The sequence below is a fragment of the Coregonus clupeaformis genome, chromosome 9 (assembly GCF_020615455.1).
Source record: "Coregonus clupeaformis isolate EN_2021a chromosome 9, ASM2061545v1, whole genome shotgun sequence".
NCBI lineage: Eukaryota > Metazoa > Chordata > Actinopteri > Salmoniformes > Salmonidae > Coregonus > Coregonus clupeaformis.
This window is the reverse complement of record NC_059200.1, coordinates 37,041,247-37,069,005: the sequence shown is the minus strand read 5'-3', so window position 1 is coordinate 37,069,005 and position 27,759 is coordinate 37,041,247. Positions and strand designations below refer to the sequence as shown.

At 44.9% G+C, this 27,759-nt stretch overlaps 1 protein-coding gene across 2 annotated transcripts; it reads right to left on the bottom strand.

Moving 5' to 3' along the window:
- Positions 1-888: 888 nt before the first annotated feature.
- On the bottom strand, positions 889-27,759 carry LOC121573911 (probable E3 ubiquitin-protein ligase DTX2). 2 transcript variants are annotated; one of them, XM_041886319.1, is made up of 9 exons: positions 26,896-27,759; positions 23,056-23,641; positions 20,646-20,704; positions 17,471-17,629; positions 15,812-15,879; positions 14,956-15,117; positions 2,371-2,532; positions 2,196-2,285; positions 889-1,488 (listed from the first exon to the last, which is right to left on the bottom strand). In XM_041886319.1, exons 1-9 carry the CDS (start codon positions 27,206-27,208, stop codon positions 1,222-1,224), a joined length of 1,866 nt encoding a protein of 621 aa, XP_041742253.1. In that variant the 5' UTR covers positions 27,209-27,759; the 3' UTR covers positions 889-1,221. The 2 variants fall into 2 exon arrangements, with proteins under 2 accessions (XP_041742253.1, XP_041742254.1); XM_041886320.1 differs by lacking the exon at positions 17,471-17,629.

Genomic DNA, 27,759 nt, shown 5'->3' with positions numbered 1-27,759 from the left:
TAAGCTGCAGGATCGGTGCACCACCAGTGCAGAGCTTGCTCAGGAATGGCAGCAGGCAGGTGTCAGTGCATCTGCACGCACAGTGAGGCGAATACTTTTGGAGGATGGCCTGGTGTCAAGAAGGGCAGCAAAGAAGCCACTTCTCTCCAGGAAAAACATCAGGGACAGACTGATATTCTGCAAAAGGTACAGGGATTGGACTGCTGATGAATCCCCTTTCCGATTGTTTGGGGCATCCGGAAAACACCTTGTCCAGAGAAGACAAGGTGAGCGCTACCATCAGTCCTGTGTCATGCAAACAGTAAAGCATCCTGAGACCATTCATGTGTGGGGTTGCTTCTCAGCCAAGGGAGTGGGCTCACTCACAATTTTGCCTAAGAACAAAGCCATGAATAAAGAATGGTACCAACACATCCTCCGAGAGCAACTTCTCCCAACCATCCAAGAACAGTTTGGTGATGACCAATGCCTTTTCCAGCATGATGGAGCACCTTGCCATGAGGCAAAAGTGATAACTAAGTGGCTCAGGGAACAAAACATCAACATTTTGGGTCCATGGCCAGGAAACTCCCCAGACCTTAATCCCATTGAGAACTTGTGGTCGATCCTCAAGAGGCAGGTGGACAAACAAAAACCCACAAATTCTGACAAACTCCAAGCATTGATTATGCAAGAATGGGCTGCCATCAGTCAGGATGTGGCCCAGAAGTGAATTGACAGCATGCCAGGGCGGATTGCAGAGGTCTTGAAAAAGAAGGGTCAACACCGCAAATATTGACTCTCTGCATAAACTTAATGTAATTGTCAATAAAAGCCTTTGACACTTATGGAATGCTTGTAATTATACTTCAGTATACCATAGTAACATCTGACAAAAATATATCATAACACTGAAGCAGCGAACTTTGTGAAGACCAATACTTGTGTCATTCTCAAAACGTTTGACCACGACTGTAGGGATGTATACAAGGTGCCGTTTGAGATACAGCCTAGGTGACTAAACTAAGAGCTGATTGGAGCACTACTACAGCAAATTGAAGTCCAAGTCAAACCCCACATTATCAGAATGTGCAGTATTCAGCACACTGCACTTTGACATACTCTTTGCATTGAATACTTAATAAAAACACATCCAGGTGGGAATGTGAATACTTGGTCTACCCCTTATGTTCACCATGTTGAAGTCGTGACATTACGAGGAAAGTGATTCGCGGTCAGTTTTCACAGTCTAGAGTTTGACGCTCCTCCCTGGCTGGGGCCCTCCTGTTTGAGGAGGCAGTCGTCGGTCACCCCCTGGGAGGCCAGCTCGGACAGCACGTTGTCCAGGTAGTTGGGGTCCGGGTAGCCGTGGCCCGACACATTGGACATCATCTCCGTCTTGTGGTGGATCTCGTTCCACACCACCGTATCGGGCTCGCCCGTGGTGCTAGACGTTCCCACCGTGAAGATGAGGCGCCGTGTCCACGCCACCTTCAGCAGCTCCAGCACCTGACATGAAATTAGACATGAAATTAGAGATTACATGTTCCGCATGCCCCCATCACTGCCATGGACTTTTAGCTAGCGGTGGCCAAAGTTAGCGGAAGTTTGTAGTGGGCAATTCCATACGAGATGGGCCTAAAGATATCTATGATATTCCTGAAATTAAATGCATTGAAATGTCCTTTGGGGGAAGGATGTTTGGCATACCTTTGAAGTCTACCCAAAATTATTATTGATAAATAATTGATTGAACTGGAAAATGTGACATTTTGGCATTACCCAGGCCTACGATGAGTCTGTAGATGATACAAAGCCAGTCTGAAATATGAGTAGTGCTTAGATTAAGAATAACATTTTACATTAATTTATGGATAATTTTAAATAAACATGAATATCTCAAAAGTACAGACCTCTACATGCTTTGTAAGTAGGAAAACCTGCAAAATCGGCAGTGTACCTCCATAACTTGCTACATTTGCACACACTGTATATATATTTTCTGTTGTATTTTTGACTTTATGTTTTTTACCCCATATGTAACTCTGTGTTGTTTTTATCGCACTGCTTTGCTTTATCTTGGCCAGGTCGCAGTTGTAAATGAGAACTTGTTCTCAACTGGCTTACCTGGTTAAATAAAAGGTGAAATAAAATAAATAAATAAAAAGTATCAAATACTTGTTCTCCCCACTGTAGATGCAGTGTTAGCTGCTTACCTTTCTGCCCTTTTCGTTGTCTGGGAGGAAGCAGAAGCGAGGGAAGCCTCTAGAGGTGTATGACTGCCCCGGATTAGGGTGCTCTGGACCCTGGAGAGAGAGTGAGTGAGTGAGTGAGTGAGTGAGTGAGTGAGTGAGTGAGTGAGTGAGTGAGTGAGTGAGAGTGTGAATCTACCTGTATCCCAGGGGGGATGCTGTAAATGATCTGGATAGTTCCACAGTCGGGGTGGCCAGGGAGGGACTGGGAGATACTATAGATCTCCATCTTTCCCTTGGGCTGGGTCCCCGTCTTCTCCCCGTAGATTGTCTTGCATGAGGGGCACTGGAGGCTGCCATCCTGGAACAGAGGACAGACAGTCAACCACCTTAGAAGACACCCAACAGTGGCAGATTTTCTTTACAAAATACCAATTACATTCGGAAAGTATTCAGAGCCCTTGACTTTTTCCACATTTTGTTACGTTACAGCCTTATTCAAAAATTGATAAAATAAAAACATTTCCCTCATCAATCACACACACAATACCCCATAAAGACAAAGTGAAAACAGGTTTTTAGCAAATGTATTAAAAAGAAAAAATTGAAATACCTTATAAGTATATAATTATTCAGACTTTACGGTAGAGTGGCCAGACAGAAGCCACTCCTCAGTAAAAGGCACGACAGCCCGCTTGGAGTTTGCCAAAAGGCACCTAAAAACTCTCAGACCTTGAGAAACAAGATTCTCTGGTCTGATGAAACCAAGATTGAACTCTTTGGCCTGAATGCCAAGCGTCACGTCTGGAGGAAACCTGGCACCATCCCTACGATGAAGCATGGTGGTGGCAGCATCATGCTGTGGGGATGTTTTTCAGTGGCAGGGACTGGGAGACTTGTCAGGATCGAGGGAAAGATGAACGGAGCAAAGTAAAGCGAGATCATTGATGAAAACCTGCTCCAGCGCGCTCAGGACCTCAGACTGGGACGAAGGTTCACCTTCCAACAGGACAACAACCCTAAGCACACAGCCAAGGCAATGCAGGAGTGGCTTCGGGACAAGTCTCTGAATGTCCTTGAGTGGGCCAGCCAGAGCCCGGACTTGAACCCGATTTAAGATCTCTGGAGAGACCTGAAAATAGCTGTGCAGCAACACTCCCCATCAAACCTGATAGAGCTTGAGAGGATCTGCAGAGAAGAACGGGAGCAACTCCCCAAATACAGGTGTGCCAAGCTTGTAGCGTCATACCAAAGAAGACTCGAGGCTGTAATCGCTGCCAAAGGTGCTTCAAGAAAGTACTGAGTAAAGGTCTTCAGGTGCCTTTTGGCAAACTCCAAGCGGGCTGTCGTGCCTTTTATTGAGGAGTGGCTTCTGTCTGGCCACTCTACCATAAAGGCCTGATTTGTGGAGTGCCTCTGGAAGGTTCTCCCATCTCCACAGAGGAACTCTGGAGCTCTGTCAGAGTGACCACCGGGTTCTTGGTCACCTGCCTGACCAAGGGCCTTTTCCCCTGATTGCTCAGTTTGGCCGGGCGGCCAGCTCTAGGAAGAGACTTGGTGGTTCCAAACTTCTTCCATTTAAGAATGATGGAGGCCACTGTGTTCTTGGGGACCTTCAATGCTGCAGACATTTTTTGGTACCCTTCCCCAGATCTGTGCCTCGACACAATCCTGTCTCGGAGCTCTACGGACAATTCCTTTGAACTCATGGCTTGGTTTTTTCTCTGCATGCACTGTCAACTGTGGGACCTTATATTGACAGGTGTGTGCCTTTCCAAATCATGTCCAATCAATTGAATTTACCACAGGTGGACTCCAATTAAGTTGTATAAAAACATCTCAAGAATGATCAATGGAAACAGGATGCACAGGAGCTCAATTTCGAGTCTCATAGCAAAGGGTCTGAATACTTATCTTTGAAAAAAATTTATACATTTGCAAAAAATTAGAAAAACCTGTTTTCGCTTTGTCATTATGGGGTATTGTGTGTAGATTGATGAGGAACATTTCATTTAATCTGTCGTGTAAATTACCACCAGGGACACCTGAAGTCAATCTTAAATTAATCATTGTTTATTAACAACAAGCTGGAGAGGTCACAGTCAAACTTAGATGCATAAAGTACCGGTCTGAAATTAGCTCTCCCGGGGCAGTCCCGTTAGTTCTCTTATATACTGCTTACACAGACAAGTTATATTTGCATGATTTAGCTTATTGATTTTCATAATTAATTCATCATTAATGTTTGGTTCATGCATGTGACCGACCAATACCTCACGAGGCTTCTTCTCGCCAAGCTGAGACCTTGAAACTGAGATCTCTCTTTCCGTTCTTAATTGAATCCATTTTAGAATAAGGCTGTAACGGGCCTCCCAAGTGGCGCAGCGATCGAAGGCACTGCACCCTAGCGACTCCTTGTCGTGGGCCGGGTGCCTGCAAGCTGACCCCGGTTGCCAGTTGAACAGTGTTTCCTCCGACACATTGGTGTGGCTGGCTTCCGGGTTAAGCTGGCGGGTGTTAAGGAGCTCGGTTAGGCGGGTCATGTTTCGGAGGACGCATGACTCCACCGTCGCCTCTCCCGAACCCTTTGGGGAGTTTCAGCAATGATACAAGATTGAAATTGGGGAGAAAAATACAACAAAAAACGAGAAAAAAGAATCATAAAAAAAAAAAAAAAAGAATAAGGTTATAACGTAACAAAATGTGGAAAAAGTCAAGGGGTCTGAATACTTTCCGAATGCACCGTACAGTGCCTTCAGAAAGTATTCATACCCCTTGACTTAAACTACATTGTGTTGTGTTACAGCCTGAATTCAAAATGGATAAAATGTATCACCCATCTACACACAATAACCCATAATGACAAAGTGAAAACATGTTTTTAGAAATGTTTGCGAATTTCTTGAAAATGAAATACAGAAATATCTAATTTACTTAAGTATTTACACCCCTGAATCAATACTTTGTCGAAGGACCTTTGGCCACAATTACAGCAGTGAGTCTTTCTAGCTAAGTCTCCAAGAGCTTTCCACACCTGGATTGTGCAACATTTGCCCATTATTATTTTCAAAATTCTTCAAACCCTGTCAAATTGGTTGTTGATCATTGCTAGACAACCCTTTTCAGGTTCTTTCCATAGATTTAAGTCAAAACTGTAACTCGGCCTAACAGGAACATTCACCGTCTTCTTGGTAAGCAACTCCAGTGTAGATTTGGCCTTGTGTTTTAGGTTATTGTCCTGCTGAAAGGTGAATTAATGTGGAAAGCAGACCAGGTTTTCCTCTAGGATTTTGCCTTTGCTTAGCTCCATTCCATTCATCTTTTTATACTGAAAAACTCCCCAGTCCTTACAGAGTACAAGCATACCCATAACATGATGCAGCAACCCCTATGCTTGAAAATAAATGTGGAGTGTTACTCAGTAATGCATTGCATTTGCCCCAAACATAACACTTTGCATTCAGGACAAAAAGTTAATTGCTTTGCCAATTTTTTTGCAGTATTACGTTAGTGCCAGGATTCATTTTTTTTTAATATTTTTATTCTGTACAGGCTTCCTTTTCACTGTCATTTAGGTTAGTATTGTGGAGTAACTACAATGTTGTTGATCCATCCTTAGTTGTTTTCTCCTATCACAGCCATTAAAACTCTGTAACTGTTTTAAAGTGACCATTGGCCTCATGGTGAAATCTCGGAGAGGTTTCCTTCCTCTTCAGCAACTGAGTTAGGAAGGACGCCTGTATCGTTGTAGTGACTGGGTGTATTTATACACCATCCAAAGTGTAATTAATGACTTCACCATGCTCAAAGGGATATTCAATGTCTGCTTTTTTTTTTTTTTTTACCCATCTACCAATAGGTGCCCTTTTTTGCAAGGCATTGGAAAATCTCCCTGGACTTTGTGGTCGAGTCTGTGTTTGAAATTCACTGCTCAACTGAGTGACCTTACAGATAATTGTATGTGTGGAGTACAGAGGTGAGGTAATCATGTTAAACACTATTATTGCACACTGAGTGAGTCCATGCAATTTATTATGCGAGTTGTTAAGCAAATTTTTACTCCTGAACTTATTTAGGCTTTCCATAACAAAGGGGTTGAAAACTTATTGACTCAAGACTAGGGCTGTGACGGTGACAGTATTACCGCCACACCGGCGCTCACGAGTCATGATGGCAGTCAAATTCCATGTGACCATTTAGTCACGGTAATTAGGCTTCTCCAAGCTCTGATGCTGCTGATGGTCATTAGTAGCCTACCAAACTTGCTAACTGCCTGGTACTCAGCACTCTATTGTCCCTCTAATCACTCTGACATCAATGCAAATGTAATCGAAAATCTAATCAAACACTTCATGAGAGCCCATGAGCTCATGTTGCGCAACATTTCTATAGGCTATGCAATTGTGTGAGAAAACAGTGATGGCCTCTATTAAAAAGAGGAGGATCCCATCAGCTTTCTATAAGCTTGCAATATTTATTTCTCAACTTTCCTAATATTAAGCACATTGCTTCTATTAACAACAGGAGTTTAGCCTACCTGGCTGGCATGAAAATTAACCATGGGAAAAGCATCCTCCATTCGCTATATATGTTTTTTTTTTCCCTGTCCCTGTTTCGAGACAGGTGCATGATAATGATCCATTCTAAAATCAAACAATATTAGCCTATCACTTGTGAATTATATATTATTACATTTTTGTCATTTAGCAGACGCTCTTATCCAGAGAGCTGAGTGATTAACCAAAATTCGTTTTTTAAACAACTAATTGACCAACATAGGTTCAATTATTTGAATGTGCAGTTAGTTTCTCTATAGATAAATCAGATCAAGCCCGAACTGTGCGATGTTGTAGGGAGTTGTAGTTTCCAACAGGCCAATATTCTACTTAGTTTAGCGCAGAGAGAACGGACAGAAGAATGCGTGATGGAGAGGGATAGAGGGCAGTTGCTTTGCGAGGCATCTCTACCTGAAAATACATTTTCTAAATGATTGATAGCTTGTATTCAGCAGTCATAAAAGTATGCCTTATTTACTTTGAAGAACTACTAAAATAGTGATTATGTCAGGCAGCAGCTCTATAGAGATGAGATGACTTGGAATTAAATAAAGTAATCAAATAAAACATTTTAATAAAGTAATGTAAATAAATGATGGTTAATAAGTGATAAGAAGTAATGGGCAGTCACTACCATCATGGGACTTGTATTAATTGTTTTATTCTGTGTTGTTACAGCATTCAACCCACAATGCATTTAATGTTGAAAATAATTATCGAAACCGAAAACCGTGACTATTTTTTAATAATCACACCAAAACAGACCTAAAAAAGCAGTAAATCGCTCAGCACTAGTGCCGCTAGACCAACTGAGACCAACCTCCAGCACGACTGCCATTTCAAATGAAATGTCAGTAAATGACAGCAGAAAGTTTATTGCCCCTAAAATTGTCCAGAATATTGACATGTTTTACGTTTTCATGTTTGTTTTCAAATGACGGCCCCTTTTGTACTTGAAATCGGTCTCGGGTCTTGGATTGGATCTCAAGGAGTTGGGTTTTAGTCTATTATCACTTGCGAATGATGCCCAGCTTAAGGCAAGAAACAGCTAATGCTTTTTTTTGCAACTTTAAAATCATAGTCGCACACCTCATGTAGCCTAGCCCATAGGCCCATCTGTTTTGATAAGGTTTGTAACAACTAAAGTGGCTAAATAACTTCTTAAAGTTAAGCACATTAATACGCTTTACAACGGGTATAGAGCCTAACTGACCTAAATACACAGCATGTGATTTTCAAATTTGGGGAAGATAATTCACACCATAAAAATGCACCTTTATAAAAATAAAAAAAAGCATTACATGCATAAATCGCATTTGTGGTCACTTTTGAGAACGGTGTTTTCCTGCTAATGGAACATTTGCGCTTATAGCCTACTGCCATATGCGCATTGCTGCGCTTATAATGTGAAGAAATAGCCTAATAGTTTATAAAAAAAAAGCTAAAATGTTCTTGTCTGTTACGTCAGGCTCATTGCTTAAAAACAGTTTTTTTATGCTAGTGGTTGTATTATTTTGGGATCTATCCCAGACTATGTTTGGAATATTTATTTATTGCACAGAATAGGTCAACTTTTGTACTATGGGGGATAGTGGATTGACATAGGCTTGTGCTTTTGCTGTTTGTTAGGCCTACTCATCTTGTTGGCTGACGAAAAGTACATGTGGACAGTTCTTCCAATATCTTCAATATGCGCCCCAATGTGTCGGTCTTCACTTGTAGCCTGTGAGAAAGACCCGATCACGTGACGGAGAGCCATGTGAGTGAGAGGTGCTTTGGCATGCAGCGGGGAGAAGGGAATTATAATTATTATATTCAGCCCAAGGGCATAATGGCCACAAAAGGCATGGATTTTTTTTAGGGGGCATTACAGCCACACAAAGGGGATGCAGCCGGGAAATTCGAGGCATTATCAAGTGCTTGTCAAATTGTGAATGAGAGACTGATGAAGTGTGTACAGCCTGGGCAAAAAACAAAATCATTAGAGTCGCATCATGCAGCCTTAGAATGTATTAAAATTCAAAACATATAGCCTAATGTTTATATTACAACAAAAGTTATATAAATAACTCTAAATTAAGCAAATAGGAGTACATGTTTCTTTGTTAACAGCTCAACACAGAATAGCCGCATGTGCGCACTCCCTCAAACCCTCAAATCTTTCTATTTTATTCAGCTATGTTCAATTGTATTCTTCATAGTATAAAATAATGTAAGGGTTGGGGTGAGGTGTGACCCAGGTGCAGTGCAGGATATACAGAAGGCAGTAGGCAGAGATGGTGAAACAAGGATCTGTACTGGTGGTCCTGAAGCCAAAATACAAAATAACGGACTTATCACGATAAAAGAAAGGCAGAGCAAATAAGTCTCCAAATACTGTTTGACAGCCAAAAAACAAAATACTACCTAAGACTGAAACAAATAACGAAAGAGGGAGAACACTTCTCAAGTACCTACACTGAGTATTACTGCTGGACATAGAGAAACTAGCTGAGAAAACTGAGCAAGGGAATACAGGGAAGTGAGGGCATAAATACACAGGTGAACAGGTAGACACAGGCGACACCAATAGTATGATGATTAGTCCCGACTGTGAGTGAGGTGCCTAAGGTTGTCGGAGGATGGCACATAGGGGGTCGCTCAGGAACTGCAACTCCCTCCTGTAACAGTGCCCCCCCCCTTCCCGACGAACGGCCCCAGCCATTCACCTCGGCGCCTCCGAGTGGAGGCGACGGAATGTTGTTATCAGCCCTGGGTCCAGAATGTCCCTCCTGGGCACCCAGGACCGCTCCTCCGGCCCATAACCCTCCCAGTCCACCAGAAATTGGAGACCCATCCCCACCCGCCGGAAGTCCAGGATCCGGTCCACAGTAAAAGCCGGCTGCCCTCCGACGAGGCGCAGCAGGGGAACAAGACGAGGAGGGGGAGCCAGGGGACAGGTGGCGACGGGCTTGAGGAGAGACACATGGAATGTGGGATGCACCCGCATGGTGGGGGAAGTTGCAGGCGGTGGGCCACTAGGTCGACTCGCCGGACCACTCAATGGCCCGACAAACCGGGGGGACAGCTTCCTGGACTCCACGCGGTGGGGAAGATCCTGCGTGAAGAGCCACACCCTCCGTCCTGGGCGAAAGACCGGGGCCGAGCGACGCCTGCGGTTGGCCTGATGTTGAGACCTGACCAAGGCCCACTTAAGCGCCGCCCGTATCTGCCTCCAGGTGCGGCGACAGCGATTGGTGTGGGCCTGGACCGACGGGACCGCAGCCTCCTCCTCTTGCTCAGGGAATAGGGAGGGAGGGAGGGAGGGAGGGGGGGGTGGTAGCCGTATTGGCACTGGAAGGGGGACAGGCCGGTGGACGAGCAGAGAAGGGTGTTGTGGGAATACTCCTCCCAACGCCAGTCGCTGACTCCACGTAGCTGGGTTGCTGGAGGCTTAGCACCTCAGCACCCCCTCCAGATCCTGGTTGACGCGCTCCGTCTGTCCGATCGACTGGGGATGGAAGCTGGAAGACAAGCTGACGGAGGCGCCAAGGCAGGTTGCGAACGCCTTCCAGAACCTGGAGGCGAACTGAGGGCCCCGATCCGACACCACATCTTGGGGAAGGCCATGGACCCGGAAAACGTGCTGCACCACCAACTTAGCAGTCTCCCGGGCCAACGGGAGTTTGGGAAGAGGAATGAAGTGGGCAGCCTTCGAGAACCGGTCCACAATGACCAGGATGACTGTGTATCCATCAGAGGGGGGTAGAGCAGAACTGAAATCCAGCAAGACGTGGGACCAGGGGCGCTTGGGGATCGCAGCCTTGGGTACATACATCCTCCCCGATGGACCTCCGCCTGGATCAGGCTCCCGCCGTAGCGCTGCTCTGACCAGCCTATAAATTCCCCACGAAACTAGGGCAGCAATGGGGTCGTCCCTCTCCACCAGGTTCACGGGGTCGAACATACCGGACGGTATGAGAAGGTGAACCGGAACCTGGTGAAGAACAACACCCACCTGGCCTGGCGCGAGTTGAGCCTCTTGACCCCTGAATGTAGGCTAAGTTCTTGTGGTCAGTCCATACGACAAATGGATGGGCGGCCCCCTCTAGCCACGCTTCAACTCCCCCAGGGCGAGCTTGACCGTTAGCAGCTCACGGTTCCCCACATCGTAATTCCGGAATTGCTGGGACAGGATTGCTCCCACCACAACGTCTGAAGCGTCCACCTCCACAATGAACGACGGATCAGGATGCCCAAGGACCGGGGCCAATGTAAAGCTCCGCTTAAGCGCATCAAATGCGGTTCCCGCTTCCGGGGTCCAGGCGAAGGAGCGTACGCTCATCTGGGTGAGGGCTGTCAGGTGAGCGGCTAGGGAGATAAAATTACAAATAAAATCGGCTATAAAAATTTGCGAACCCTACATACCGTTGTAGTTGCTTGAGGAATGGGGCCAATCCAGTACCGTGCTGACCTTGGCTGGGTCCATCCGTAGGTCCCCCTGGGTGACGATGAACCCCAGGAAGGAGACTGTCTGTGTGGAACACACTTCTCCGCCTTGACGTAGAGCTGGTGATGGAGAAGGCGTTGGAGGACCTGCCGAACGTGCTGCTGGTGTTCACTCATGTCATCCAAATACACGAAGACGCTGTAGTCGAGCAGGTCCCGGAACATGTCATTGACCAACGCCTGGAACACCGCATGCGCGTTGGCTAGACCGAACGGCATGACTTGGTACTCGTAATGCCCACTGGGTGTGTTAAAAGCAGTCTTCCACTCGTCACCCTCCCGAATCCTCACCAGGTTTTAGGCATTATGTAAGTCCAGCTTGGTGAAGACCCGGGCTCCCTGCAACGACTCAAATGCCGTCGTCATCAGGGGGAGTGGGTAGCGGTTCTTAACCGTGCTGTCGTTGAGCGTCCGGTAATCAATGCACGGCCGCTGCCCACCGTCCTTTTTCCCCACGAAGAAGAAGCCTGTGCCCGCAGGTGAGGTAGAGGGACGGATTGGTAGGAGTCGGAGCATGCCAGAGTTTGGCTCTCCCACTCCGCAGTAGCCCAGGAAAGGGCCCGACACGTCAACATAGTGATGATGTAGGCAAACGGCCCTGCTCCGTCGGGAAGGAGGAGGGTTGTAGGCTGAATACCAGGGAACACTGGGTTAGGAATTCCCTGCAGCCCTCTGGACGTCCGTCATACCTCTCCTGAGGTGGTAGGTAGGGTTCCCGCGATGTCGCAGGCGAGACTGGAGACGCCACTTCCGCTCACCCGGCTGCCGGGGCTGGTCGGGTGTCCACCCGGCTCTGCACGGCGATCGTCAGCTGGCGGAGGTTCTCTGTGATCTGCTGCAGGCTGCGGTCGTGTTGGTTCAGCATAGCTCCCTGTGTTGCCAATGCACTCAGATACTGTGCTGCCTCCGCTGGGTCCATATTGGCTCAGTTTTCTGTAAGGGTTGGGGTGAGGTGTGACCCAGGTGCAGTGCAGGATATACAGTAGGCAGAGATGGTGAAACAAGGATCTTTATTAGTGGTCCCGAAGCCAAAATACAAAATAACGGACTTATCACGATAAAAGAAAGGAGGCGCAAATAAGTCTCCAAAAATCGTCTGACAGCCAAAAAATACAAAATACTACCTAAGACTGAAACAAATAACGAAACAGGGAGAACACTTCTCAAGTACCTGTACATAGATCTCCGATCAGACACTGAGTACTACTGCTGGATATAGATAAACTAGCAGAGAAAACTGAGCAAGGGAACACAGGGAAGTGAGGGCATAAATACACAGCTGACACCAATAGGATGATGATTAGTCCAGACTGTGAATGAGGAGGTGCCTAAGGTTGTCGGAGGATGACACCTAGTGGGTCGCTCTGGAACTGCGACCCCCTCCTGTAACAAATAATATACAGTCGTGGTCAAAAGTTTTGAGAATGACACATTAATTTTCACAAAGTCTGATGCCTCAGTTTTTATGATGGCAATTTGCATATACTCCAGAATGTTATGAAGAGTGATCAGATGAATTGCAAAGTCCCTCTTTGCCATGAAAATGAACTTAATCCCCAAAAAACATTTCCACTGCATTTCAGCCCTGCCACAAAAGGACCAGCTGCCATCATGTCAGTGATTCTCTCGTTAACACAGGTGAGAGTGTTGACGAGGACAAGGCTGGAGATCACTCTGTCATGCTGATTGAGTTAGAATAACAGACTGGAAGCTTTAAAAAGGAGGGTGGTGCTTGAAATCATTGTTCTTCCTCTGTTAACCATCGTTACCTGCAAGGAAACATGTGCCATCATCATTGCTTTGCACAAAAAGGGCTTCACAGGCAAGGATATTGCTGCTAGTAAGATTGCACCTAACACAACCATTCATCGGATCATCAAGAACTTCAAGGAGAGAGGTTCAATTGTTGTGAAGAAGGCTTCAGGGCGCCCAAGAAAGTCCAGCAAGCGCCAGGACCATCTCCTAAAGTTGATTCAGCTGCGGGATCGGGGCACCACCAGTGCAGAGCTTGCTCAGGAATGGCAGCAGGCAGATGTGAGTGCATCTGCACGCACAGTGAGGCGAAGACTTTTGGAGGATGGCCTGGTGTCAAGAAGGGCAGCAAAGAAGCCACTTCTCTCCAGGAAAAACATCAGGGACAGACTGATATTCTGCAAAAGGTACAGGGATTGGACTGCTGAGGACTGGGGTAAAGTCATTTTCTCTGATGAATCCCCTTTCCGATTGTTTGGGGTATCCGGAAAACACCTTGACCGGAGAAGACAAGGTGAGCGCTACCATCAGTCCTGTGTCATGCCAACAGTAAAGCATCCTTAGACCATTCATGTGTGGGGTTACTTCTCAGCAAAGGGAGTGGGCTCACTCACAATTTTGCCTAAGAACACAGCCATGAATAAAGAATGGTACCAACACATCCTCCGAGAGCAACTTCTCCCAACCATCCAAGAACAGTTTGGTGATGACCAATGCCTTTTCCAGCATGATGGAGCACCTTGCCATAAGGCAAAAGCGATAACTAAGTGGCTCGGGGAACAAAACATCGACATTTTGGGTCCACGGCCAGGAAACTCCCCAGACCTTCATCCCATTGAGAACTTGTGGTCGATCCTCAAGAGGCGGGTGGACAAACAAAAACCCACAAATTCTGACAAACTCCAAGCATTGATTATGCAAGAATGGGCTGCCATCAGTCAGGATGTGGCCCAGAAGTTAATTGACAGCATGCCAGGGCGGATTGCAGAGGTCTTGAAAAAGAAGGGTCAACACTGCAAATATTGACTCTTTGCATAAACTTAATGTAATTGTCAATAAAAGCCTTTGACACTTATGGAATGCGTGTAATTATACTTCAGTATACCATAGTAACATCTGACAAAAATATCTCATAACACTGAAGCAGCGAACTTTGTGAAGACCAATACTTGTGTCATTCTCAAAACTTTTGACCACGACTGTACAATAATGCCACGGAATTCTAAGCAAATCTTGTCTGTTAAATGAACTAGTGTAACCCACAGCCAATTGGCATAGCCTGATCAGGACCTCAGAGTATCCTATTCTGTTCTTCTGAAATAGACTGAAATAGACTACATTTTCTTCATATCATGTTTCTTTAGACCTGTCGAAAATAAATAATGGATTTATTGTGATGTGTAGGCTATATTACATGGATTTATTAAACTTTTTAAATGTAGATGTTCCAAAGGTCTGCATCAGTGACTTGTAGGCTATGCGAGGAAGCCAGAATATGCTAAATGTGTTTATGTTAATTGACGGTCAATTACCGTGAGACCGGCAGTTATTTGCTTGACAATCATCGGCTGACAATTTCATGACCGCCACAGCCCTACTAAAGACATTTCAGCTTTTCATTTTTTATCAATTTGTACAAATTTCAAAAAATATATCCACTTTGACATTATGGGGTATTGTGTGTAGGCCAGTGACCCCAAAAATCTAAATTGAATCCATTTTCAATTCAGGTTGTAACAACAAAATGTGGATAAAGTGAAGGGGTATGAATACTTTCTGAAGGCACTATAATATGATATGTTGTGGGTAACACTTAACGTTTAGCCTGCAGGTATAACGCTTCATTCCTTGTTATAAGCATGTACAAGCCTTTATAATGCCTTACTATAAGGCTTATAATATGTTAATGCCTCTATGTAGGACAATATGTTGGCTCGTGTCTTCCAGGCCACCAATTTAATTACATTTAGGATCTCTGTGGCGCCCACCTTGGTACCATTGTTGTACATGGCCAGCATGCAGAGCATGTGCAGGGTGTGTCCACACTTGGTGAACTTGCCCACGGCGCCGGGCTGGATGGACTGGGCTCCCTCGGACGCCACGTCATAATCCGACGGACACGACAGCCGGTCCATACAGATGATGCAGTCCTGAAACCACAGGGAGAATGTTATGATAAAATGACATGAGAACAAGTATTACAGGATCTCTATGATATTATATAATATATATATATAATATTATATTGATATTATATTGAGTCTATACATTGAGGTTGGGATGACTTGGGGATACAGCTGGGGTATTGTATATATTTGTATACAAAACAGCAGTTGGTTTGCTCGTACTGCTTTAGAAATAGGCCTAGCCTTTGTTCATTTGAGAGAAATCATATTTATTTCGACCTGCATACTGACATTTCTTTGCAAAATAACACATTTCTTTCTTCAATACAAATAAAATGAGTGGCTTCGTATAAAATCACATATCTTCACATTAATGTATAATTTTTACAAAAACGGTTGAAGTCTGAGATGGACTACATGCAAACAAAAGCAGGTGTAATTAATTTCATGTTTACAATGAGTTCCAGAATGAGGAAACACATGACTGGTTCTCCTGCAAGAGCCCTGCTTCAGTGAATGCTGTGTAAAAAGACGGCTCCGGGAGAACTTCCCCCTAGCTACAGATCTAGGATAAGCTTCCTTTCCCCCAATCCTAACCTTAACCATTAGTGGGGCAAAAACTGACCCAAGATCAGCGTCTAGGGGCAACGTCACCCTATACCCAAAAAATTAAAAGGAGGCGAGGGAAGAGGAGGGCGATTGACATTGACATGCGTACCTCGTCTTGAGCCGAGGCCACTTCCTCCATGTAGCGGTGAATTACATCCTCCGGTTTCTGGGCCGGGACTGAGAGGACAGTGGACACAATGAACAGAGTTGGAGAGAAGCCAACCACACACACACAGGCCCTCATTTTACACACAGGACACACTAGAACACAGGTGGTATTATAATGAGAGAAATTGTATAGAAATTTTTGTTTTTTAAATCTATGGCTTTCAGTGGTTGAACTACAGTGGTTGCCTAGTTGTTTTGCAGTTTGCTACTGAACAAATGTATGTTCACAGAAATAATAGCCTAGATTTTATAGTCTATAGTTCATCCTAAAACGTTTTTAACTGACAATTCACTTTTCACTGTATTTTACATTTCTGCCTTCTGAAAGCCAAAAGCAAAAATTCCCAACTCATCCTGCAGAAGTAGCCTACACACTTCGCTGCAGCAGACTTTAGGCAGGCTTCGTTGGTAAATCTGTACCATGAGAGAGCACTGCGGCACACAGTATTAACGTTTGCCAGTTATGGCTGAATGAGAGAGAAGAGGGTAAGAGATTAGTGTCAATCTACTAATGTGCCAAAAGCACCCTCTTGCTCTACCTTCTACCTTAGTCAGTCAGGGTCTGCGTCACAAATGCCCACCCTATTCCCTACATAGTGCACTACTTCTACCATGGCCTTATGGGCCCTGGTCAAAAGCAGTGCACTATATAGGGAGCCATTTGGGATGCTTCCTCAGAGTTAGATTTGTGAACGTCAGTCCACTCTGCCATCTTCATATAATGCCTTTGTAAGTAAAGGTATCCAAGCTGGATCCAAAACGCAGGAACACGATTAGTTCTGAAGGAAACACACCAATGTTTGTTAGCTAATGAATACTGTATCGACCGCCAAGCAACATCACAACACTGATTTGTGGATATGAATGATATTTTCACGGAAGTGCAAATGATTCGTAGAGAGACAAGTGGGTGATGGAATGCGATAAACGAGTGTGCACATGTAAGAGAAAAAATAAAGGAAGCTATACAAGCCTGCAGAAATCAAATCAAAACACACTGCCTTCGATGCCTTTCAGGTTAAGGACATTTTGAAGGACACAATATTTGCTTTTAAAGGATAAGTTTGCTATTTGTACAACTTAATGATAGATGGTTCCTTACCCTGATAGTAGTATATGAGCCAGGAGAAAACGCTTTAAAAAGCTACTACAAACTTGATCTAACTTTAGCCACCGCTAGCGAAAAATCAATGGGAGTGATAGGGGCAACCATGCATATTCTTTGGGCCAAATCACCTATAAGTCAAGTCAAACCAAATCAATTAGTTGATTTCAGTTGTCCCCATCACTCCCATTGATTGTAGGTCTTGTGTAGTGACTATTGAGATCCTAAAACTGAGTAAGAATAGGAATTCCTGGCTCGGATGTCTCCAAAGTGTCACCAGGCAAGCATATTAGTTTTCCACCACAAAAACACGTCAACAAAAAAAATACAATTATTTGAACATGCATAACAAGTCCATGTATTACAACTTGTTTGGGATGACTCAAGATGACAACACAATGGAAAGCATTGGATGTGACAAGGCACACAGCTGGATGCAGGCCCATAATGGGGGGGTTGGGTGGGGGGGTGGGAGGGGGTGGGTGGCGTAGCTACCTGTCCTGTGCTGCCTCTTTGCCCTCCTAACCGAGCTGCTGCGAGTTTTGGAGGCCGCGGGCCTGCTGCTGCTGCTGCTGGGGGGAGGAGGAGCGGAGGAGGGGGCACTCATGAAGCGCACGCCGAGTCCCACTGCTGACATCAAAATGGAGGCCATGCCTGGAGTGGGTGGCCAGGGGAGACATGCAGAGGGGGTGGGGGGGTCAGGGGGACCAAAGGGATGCGACATGGTGGATAAAGCAGTGACTGACTGGTGGGAAAAGAGGGCGTATATTGTGAAGTTTTTGAAGCTTCCAGCCCCATCCTGCTTGGTCAACAGTCGTGGTCAAAAGTTGAGAATGACACAAGTATTGGTCTTCACAAAGTTCGCTGCTTCAGTGTTTTTAGATATTTTTGTCAGATGTTACTATGGTATACTGAGGTATAATTACAAGCATTCCATAAGTGTCAAAGGCTTTTATTGACAATTACATTAAGTTTATGCAAAGAGTCAATATTTGCAGTGTTGACCCTTCTTTTTCAAGACCTCTGCAATCCGCCCTGGCATGCTGTCAATTAACTTCTGGGCCACATCCTGACTGATGGCAGCACATTCTTGCATAATCAATGCTTGGAGTTTGTCAGAATTTGTGGGGTTTTGTTTGTCCACCCGCCTCTTGATGATTGACCACAAGTTCTCAATGGGATTAAGGTCTGGGGAGTTTCCTGGCCCAAAATGTTGATGTTTTGTTCCCCAAGACACTTAGTTATCAATTTTGCTTCATGGCAAGGTGCTCCATCATGCTGGAAAAGGCATTGGTCGTCACCAAACTGTTCTTGGATGGTTGGGAGAAGTTGCTCTCTGAGGATGTGTTGGTACCATTCTTTATTTCATGGCTGTGTTCTTAGGCAAAATTGTGAGTGAGCCCACTCCCTTGGCTGAGAAGCAAACCCAAACATGAATGGTCTCAGGATGCTTTACTGTTGGCATGACACAGGACTGATGGTAGCGCTCACCTTGTCTTCTCCGTACAAGGTGTTTTCCGGATGCCCCAAACAATCGGAAAGGGGATTCATCAGAGAAAATGACTTTATCCCAGTCCTCAGCAGTCCAATCCCTGTACCTTTTGCAGAATATCAGTCTGTCCCTGATGTTTTTCCTGGAGAGAAGTTGCTTCTTTGCTGCCCTTCTTGACACCAGGCCATCCTCCAAAAGTCTTCGCCTCACTGTGCGTGCAGATGCACTCACACCTGCCTGCTGCCATTCCTGAGCAAGCTCTGCACTGGTGGTGCCCCGATCCCGCAGCTGAATCAACTTTAGGAGATGGTCCTGGCGCATGCTGGACTTTCTTGGGCGCCCTGAAGCCTTCTTCACAACAATTGAACCTCTCTCCTTGAAGTTCTTGATGATCCGATGAATGGTTGTGTTAGGTGCAATCTTACTAGCAGCAATATCCTTGCCTGTGAAACCCTTTTTGTGCAAAGCAATGATGACGGCACATGTTTCCTTGCAGGTAACCATGGTTAACAGAGGAAGAACAATGATTTCAAGCACCACCCTCCTTTTAAAGCTTCCAGTCTGTTATTCTAACTCAATCAGCATGACAGAGTGATCTCCAGCCTTGTCCTCGTCAACACTCTCACCTGTGTTAACGAGAGAATCACTGACATGATGGCAGCTGGTCCTTTTGTGGCAGGGCTGAAATGCAGTGGAAATGTTTTTTTGGGGATTAAGTTCATTTTCATGGCAAAGAGGGACTTTGCAATTAATTGCAATTCATCTGATCACTCATGACATTCTGGAGTATATGCAAATTGCCATCATCAAAACTGAGGCAGCAGACTTTGTGAAAATTAGTATTTGTGTCATTCTCAAATTTTGACCACGACTGTAGATTGATAACATTGGATTCAGGAATAAGAAGTCATTTAGAATCAGTGTTTGTACAATAAAGAAAATGTGCTGGACTAACAGTCGGCAGTATTAAATGTGGGCTGATATGATAAATGCACTGATTTCCTCTTTAAAATACATATTGTAAGGTTCTGCCTCAATTCTGGGCAGCAGGTAGCCTAGTGGATAAGCACGTTGGACCATTCACTGAATGGTTGCTGGTTCGAATCCCCGAACCAACTAGGTGAAAAAAATCTGTTATTTCATGATGGGTATGTTTTAAAAAGAGGAATACCAGCACACACAAAGGAAAATCTTCAAAAATTCACTACATTGGCCCTCTACAAAACATTTTAGCTAATGCCCAACAGGACCAAAAGTGTTCCTCACAGATCAGAGCTTGTCAAGACCTATGAACAGTCACATGCAATGGAAGCTGAATTGCTGTTGGTATTGGTCACACACACACAGCTATCCTCAGTCTGACTGTCTCCATTGAGGCCTATCTGCTCGCTCAACGGGAATGAGATAGTACACTTTTCTTTATTAGTTTTAGCGTAAAAAGCTAAACTTCTAGCTAGGAGATTCTGGACGTTCCTAAATAACTAGATAGCAAATAAAATAAAAAACGGTTAGGATAAAACGACAACACCCTAGGTGTAACAAAAATAATTTAGCGAGAAAAAAGTGAACTATCGCTTTAACTATCCCCTTTTCATTAAGCCCACAAACCCCTGAGAATACCCTGGCAAACAAACGACATCATGGGCTGGGCAACTGACAAGAACCAAGCCTAGTTGGAGCAAAACAGGGCCTGGTCTGTGGATATTGTGCACAGCAATAAACTTAGGTGCTAGGTTAGCTGTCAAGAGAGACAATTGCTTTCCCACCACAGACAGTGACAGGCCATTGCCATGAAATCATAAAGGAATTCTCTGTATCACTGCTTTAATGACTGGTCAACAAAAGCTGTGGCTCTAAAATCTGTCAGGTCTATCAGATAAGCTTACTAAAGCACACGGTTGCAGAACAGTGCTGTCGAATGTGTAGCCTATTTCTGGTGTATCAGCCATATTTGTTAAGACTTTAGCTTGCATATGCTACACATTTGGCTGAAACAAAGTACGTCAACTAACATCGATTTTAGAACTTGTGAATGTGTGAACACTTTTTTTCCTTCTGTTACTTTCAAACGGAGGTGTAAACTCATGCAGTGGACCGTTCTGCCATCAACACCAAGAAAAACAATGCTTTACCGAAACCGCTAGAATTCACATGGATGATTGCTTGGGACCTCTTTACCTGCCAGGGCTGAGCTCACACTGGTGGATCCATTCAGTTGCACAGGGATGACAGGGACACTGTGGCAGAAGAAACAGGAAAACAGACATTAAATGGAGCATGGTGGAGGCCGAAAGGCACACACACGAATCCGTACACACCATTGCAGAAGCAATCAAGTGAAAAACTGATGTGGTGGTTCTCTAAAAATCACACTAGACACTGCAGAATCCATCCACTATATCCCCTATATTGAATAGTTCTGCGGCCTGTCGCTTCAGGTTAACATTAATCAATCACGATTATAAAATGTTTCGATTTGAATTGCTCAACATTCGATGTCCCAAACTAAAAAGCTAGGGAATCTACAGAAGATAAATGGCCTTCCTCTTGATTAATGATGGATGGGGAGCTAGCATGACCTTGATAAAACAGGCCTGCCTGGGTTCAAAGTTGAACCTCGCCCATGAGGAAGAGAACAATGGACACCCAGAAATCAGGCTTTCCTGCTCCATTTCAGACAAAGGCCAGGGGGACTGCAGTGCACTGTGCAGTCTTTCCTCCTGGTTTCCTGTACTGTCATGTTGTTCCATTGAGGTCTGTGTTCAGTGGTGCCCAAGAGAGAGCAGAGCAAAAGCAGAGACAAGTCCTGCTGCCAGTATTCCAGAACACACGCAGAGAGGGCCTACCGCAGTTACGCACATTCAGTGTATAAAATATTTTTTCCACCTCATCAATCTACACATAATACCCCATAATGACAAAGTGAAAACAGGTTTAGACATTTTTACAAATGTATAACAAATAAACAGAAATACCTTATTTACATAAGTATTCAGACCAAAATTGAGCTCAGGTGCATCCTGTTTCCATTGATCATCCTTACACAACTTGGAGTCCACCTGTGGTAAATTCAATTGATTGGACATGATTGGAAAGACACACACCTCTCTATATAAAAAGGTCCCACAGTTGACAGTGCATGTCAGAGCAAAAACCAAGACATGAGGTCGAAGGAATTGTCCGTAGAGCTCCGAGACAAGATTGTGTCGAGGCACAGATCTGGGGAAGGGTACCAACAAACAAACAAAAATCGCTTCAGCATTGAAGGTCCCCGAGAACACAGCAGCCTCAATCATTCTGAAATGGAAGAAGTTTGGAACCACCAAGACTCTTCCTAGAGCTGGCCGCCCGGCCAAACTGAGCAATCAGGAGAAAAGGGCCTTGGTCAGGGAGGTGACCAAGAACCCGATGGTCACTCTGACAGAGCTCCAGAGTTCCACTGTGGAGATGGGAGAACCTTCCAGAAGGACAACCATCTCTGCCAATCAGGCATTATGGTAGAGTGGCCAGACAGAAGCCACTCCTCAGTAAAAGGAACATGACAGCCCACTTGGAGTTTGCCAAAAGGCACCTAAAAGGACTCTCAGATCATGAGAAACAAGATTCTCTGGTCTGATGAAACCAAGATCGAACTCTTTGCCTGAATGTCAAGTGTCACATCTGGAGGAAACCTGGCACGTTCCCTATGGTGAAGCATGTGGGTGAGGCTGTAATATAAAATGTGGAAAAAGGGAAGGGGTCTGTATACTTTCTGAATGTACTGTACTTTGTGTATTTTAAGAATATTTGGCAGGCGCTGTGTGGCATCAGGTCTGCGTCAAAGCATTCAGAAATAGTGCTACTAAGGTATTATTGATAACACAAGTGCAATATTACCGTCACAAGGATGACATACTAGTATGCATGCTTTCGCCCCTGTACTTTGTTTGTCACATGGTGTGACATAGCCTAGGCCTACTACAACCAGGGACCATATGGTGACAACAATGGGAGGAAGTGTGTGAGACACAACAGTGGATGTAATGTGACCCTTTAAACATCAGCTGGCCTATTGACCAAGCAGAGCTTTGGGTCACAAATCTTGTTTCCTATCCACTGCAAAGCAGTCCTGCGTAACACCACTTGCTCTTTAGTGGACGTCAACAAAAGAGCTTATCCTGGTGTTTTCGGGCAGTGTTTGTGAATCTTTCAGATTCGGCACTCTATGACATACTGTAGTTTAACCCCAAAACATAACAATATGTCACTCAGCTCAACATGAAATGATAGAGAATATAAATACATTGGTTCAAAACAACAATTTGGTCTAAGGCTGCATTTACACAGACCAATTCTGATCTTTTGCCACTAATTGGTCATTTGAGCAATCAGATCTCATAATTAGCCAATAATTGGGAAAAAGATCAGAATTGGGCTGCCTGTGTAAACTCTGCCTAAATGTCAATCAGACCCTCTATCAGTAGGCTATGCCTTATTCAACTCAGAGTATTAGTCTAAATGGATAGGCTCCTAAATGAGTCGACAATTACTTTTCAAACAATGCCAACAAAGCCGGTTGAAAAGGCCATAAGATGGACTATGAATATACCTTAAGCCATTGGCACTGGTGGGGTAGGCCAGTTGAGCTCCAGGGAGTTGACTAGTGGAGGGTGCCGGGGGCCAGGGGCCTCCCCATGCCATGCCCCCCACAGAAAGAGGCCTCCTGGGGTAGGGCGAGTACACTGAGGTGGGGTGAGCTCCGGCCGCCCTGCTGGGGACCTGGAGGCTAGGACGGTTCTGCTGCCCCGACGAGAAGGAGTGGCGCGAGCGGCTGGACATGGGGCCAGTGCTGCTGTGGCTCAGACACTGGTGGCAGGAGCAGGCCGGACCCGAGTGGATGACGGAGGCGCCAGACGCCAGCGGGTAGGGGAGGTTACCCTGCCGCCGGACCTGCCGCCGATAGCCGGTGGCCTTGTTGACCTGGGCCAGCACCGTGAGGTCCACTATGTAGTTATAGCCGTGTGAGGCCATGTCCGCCGTGGCCTGCCGTGCCTGGTAGCTGTGTTCTAGTAGGATAGAAGTGCGAGTCTCGTATGGAGTCCATCCTCCTTCATCATTCGCCCACTCCCAATATACTCCGCTACCCAAGCCTGAGGACTGGGCAAACAATTGACGGCGTACAGACCTCGTTTTCCCTGGAGAGAAAAGAACAACACTGTGAATTAATAATGTACTCATGAGGCAAAAGTGCTTTGCACAGAAAATGATGCAATAGAAATCAGACATCAGTGAATGCCAAACTATTTGTTTATTATAGTCTTAGTCTAGTAGTAGTGTGGTTCATGATGTCAACTAAGTACACTGTACATCCATTGGCGCCTGAGCAATGGAGAAAGCGGAGCATCTGCACCCCCACTTTCAAAATAAGTGTGCAAACGTATGTTCTTTTTAACCAGAAATGATCATGATCCATTGGGTAATTTTCAATTATTAATATTTTGAGCTAGTCTGTATTAAAATACGTATGTCCATCTTATATACACTACCGTTCAAAAGTTTTAGAACACCTACTTATTCAAGGGTTTTTCTTAATTTTTACTATTTTCTACATTGTAGAATAGTGAAGACATCAAAACTATGAAATAACACATATGGAATAATGTAGTAACCAAAAAAAGTGTTAAACAAATCAAAATCTATTTTATATTTGTGATTATTCAAATAGCCACCCTTTGCCTTGATGACAGCTTTGCACACTCTTGGCATTCTCTCAACCAGCTTCATGAGGTAGTCACCTGGAATGCATTTCAATTAACAGGTGTGCCTAATTTGTGGAATTTCTTTCCTTCTTAATGCATTTGTGCCAATCAGTTGTGTTGTGACAAGGTAGGGGTGGTATACAGAAGATAGCCCTATTTGGTAAAAGACCAAGTCCATATTATGGCAAGAACAGCTCAAATAAGCAAAGAAAAACGACAGTCCATCATTACTTTAAGACATGAAGGTCAGTCAATGCGGAAAATGTCAAGAACTTTGAAAGTTTCTTCAAGTGCAGACGCAAAAACCATCAAGCGCTATGATGAAACTGGCTCTCATGAGGACCACCACAGGAAAGGAAGACCCAGAGTTACCTCTGCTGCAGAGGATAAGTCCATTAGAGTTACCAGCCTCAGAAATTGCAGCACAAATAAATGCTTCACAGAGTTCAAGTCACAGACACATCTCAACATCAACTGTTCAGAGGGGACTGTGTGAATCAGGCCTCCATGGTCGAATTGCTGCAAAGAAACCACTACTAAAGGACACCAATAAGAAGAAGAGACTTACTTGGGCCAAGAAACATGAGCAATGGACATTCGACTGGTGAAAATGTATCCTTTGGATTGGAGTCCAAATTTGAGATTTTTGGTTTCAACTGCCGTGTCTTTGTGATTTGTGAGACGCGTGTGGTTGAACGGATGATCTCCGCATGTGTATTTCCCTCCGTAAAGCATGGAGGGTGCGGGGGTGCTTTGCTGGTGACACTGTCTGTGATTTATTTAGAATTCAAGGCACACTTAACCAGCATGGCAACCACAGCATTCTGCAGCGATACGCCATCCCATCTGGTTTGGGCTTAGTGGGACTATCATTTGTTTTTCAACTGAACAATGACCCAACACACCTCCAGGCTGTGTAAGGGCTATTAGAACAAGAAGGAACAGTGCTGCATCAGATGACCTGACCTCCACAATCCCCGGACCTCAACCATATTGAGATGGTTTGGGATGAATCGGACCGCAGAGTGAAGGAAAAGCAGCCAACAAGTGCTCAGCATTCCAGGTGAATCTGGTTGAGAGAATGTCAAGAGTGTGCAAAGCTGTCATCAAGGCAAAGGGTGGCTATTTGAAGAATCTCAAATATAAAATAGATTGACACTTTTTTGGTTACTACATGATTCCATGTGTTATTTCATAGTTTTAATGTCTTCACTATTATTCTACAAATGTAGAAAATAGCAAAAATAAAAAAAACTAGAATGTGTAGGTGTTCTAAAACTTTTGACCGGTAGTGTACTATATATATATATATATAGACACACACAAAAGTATGTGGACACCCCTTCAAATTAGTGGACTCTGCTATTTCAGCCACACCCGTTGCTGACAAGTGTATAAAATCGAGCACACAGCCATGCAATCTCCATAGACAAACATTGGCAGTAGAATGGCCTTACTGATGAGCTCAGTGACTTTCAATGTGGCACCGTCATAGGATGCCACCTTTCCAACAAGTCAGTTCGTCAAATTTCTGCCCTGCTATATCTGCCCCGGTCAACTGTAAGTGCTTTTATTGTGAAGTGGAAACGTCTAGGAGCAACAATGGCTCTGCTGCAAAGTGGTAGGCCACACAGACTCACAGAACGGGACCGCCGAGTGCTGAAGCGCATAAAAATCATATGTCCTTTGTTGCAACACTCAGTACCGAGTTCCAAACTGCCTCTGGAAGCAACGTCAGCACAAGAACTGTTCGTCGGGAGCTTCATGAAATGGGTTTCCACCATTTCGCAATGCCAAGCGTCGAGTGATGAATCACGCTTCACCATCTGACAGTCCGACGGACAAATCTGGGTTTGGCGGATGCCAGGAGAATCCTACCTTCCCCAATGCATAGTGCCAACTGTAAAGTTTGGTGGAGGAGGAATAACAGTCAGGGGCTGTTTTTCATGGGTTGGGCTAGGCCCCTTAGTTCCAGTGAAGGGAAATCTTAATGATACAGCATACAATGACATTCTAGACGATTCTATGCTTCCAACTTTGTGGCAACAGTTTGGGGAAGACCCTTTCCTGTTTCAGCATGACACTACCCCCGTGCACAAAGCGAAGTCCACACAGAAATGGTTTGTCGAGATCGGAGTGGAAGCCCTGACCTCAACCCCATCGAACACCTTTGGGATGAATTGGAACTCCGACTGCGAGCCAGGCCTAATCGCCCAACATCAGTGCCTGACCTCACTAATGCTCGTGGCTGAATGGAAGCAAGTCCCCACAGCAAAGTTCCAACATCTAGTGGAAAGCCTTCCCAGAAGAGTGGAGGCTGTTATAACAGCAAAGGGGGGGACCAACTCAATATTAATGCCCATGATTTTGGAATGAGATGTTCGATGAGTAGGTGTCCACATACTTCTGGTCATGTAGTGTATATCACTGGCTAATATCATTTCAGTTAGCCAGCTAACTAGTTACCCAAAGAAAAAGTTGACATCGCTAGGAAATAGACAGGCAGCTGACTGTTCGCTCTAGCTGTTATCAAACTAAGCATTGCGATTGTTTATGGAGGCTAACGCATGATCACAACAACAGCTAGCTAGCGAACGCTGCGCTAGCTAGGGTATAAACTAGAGCCCGGAAGCTTCAGTTGAGTTGTAATATATCACATACATAGTAGTGCAGTGGCTTAATTCCCTTACCTGTATCTTGGCGGAACTGCTTCAAGCTTGGTATGTCTATAAGATAAGGCGACAAGCTGGGATCTGATTGTCCGAGACCGATACTGGTAGAGCCAGGACCCCCACCTCTGTGTCCCCGCGGAGAAGAGAAACATTGTTCGATGTAGCCGCTCACCTGGCCGCTGTATGGCCGCCAGAAGCCAAGATCATCCTGCCATTCCCATACAACGACCATAGGCTGAGATTGTCCAGGTGCTCCCGAGGTCGGGGTCGAGATAGAGGGTCCATTTCTAGACACATTTCTCCCCACACAGGAGCTAGAGGCAGTGGCCATATCTTGCAGCTGCTAGCCAGTGCCAGCTAATGTTAGCGATAACGTTAACGTTACGTCAAATCCAGTAAACGAAACGATAGTTAAAGGAATAAAGCTGAGGCTAACTAATTCACCGAAAGTAGCTGGTAAGCTAGCTAGTTTTAGGAAGTCAGATGGACAAGCTACAGGACACCTTGCCAGCTAACGTTATCACATCAATATAATGTAGCTATCAAACCAAAATAACTAACGTTTACACGATTCTTCCGCTAACGGTTAGCTAGGTAGCTAGCAAGTTAGCTAACGTTACGCTACTAAATCATCTTGAGTTTACAAGATGGAAAGCTAGCTAGCTTGGATTCTTAAAATGCCACATTTTTACAACACGACTGATTCCAGGTCAGGCGGAAAAAATTCAAGCAAACTGTTAAAAACCATTCTGGCAAACCTTACGAAGCTATTAATCCTTATATTATTAAATGTATGTATCTATGCTAGTTTGCTAATCATGCATTGCATTCCAACCCAAACTGGTAAACCACCAATCTGTCTGAACCACAGAAATAGAATGA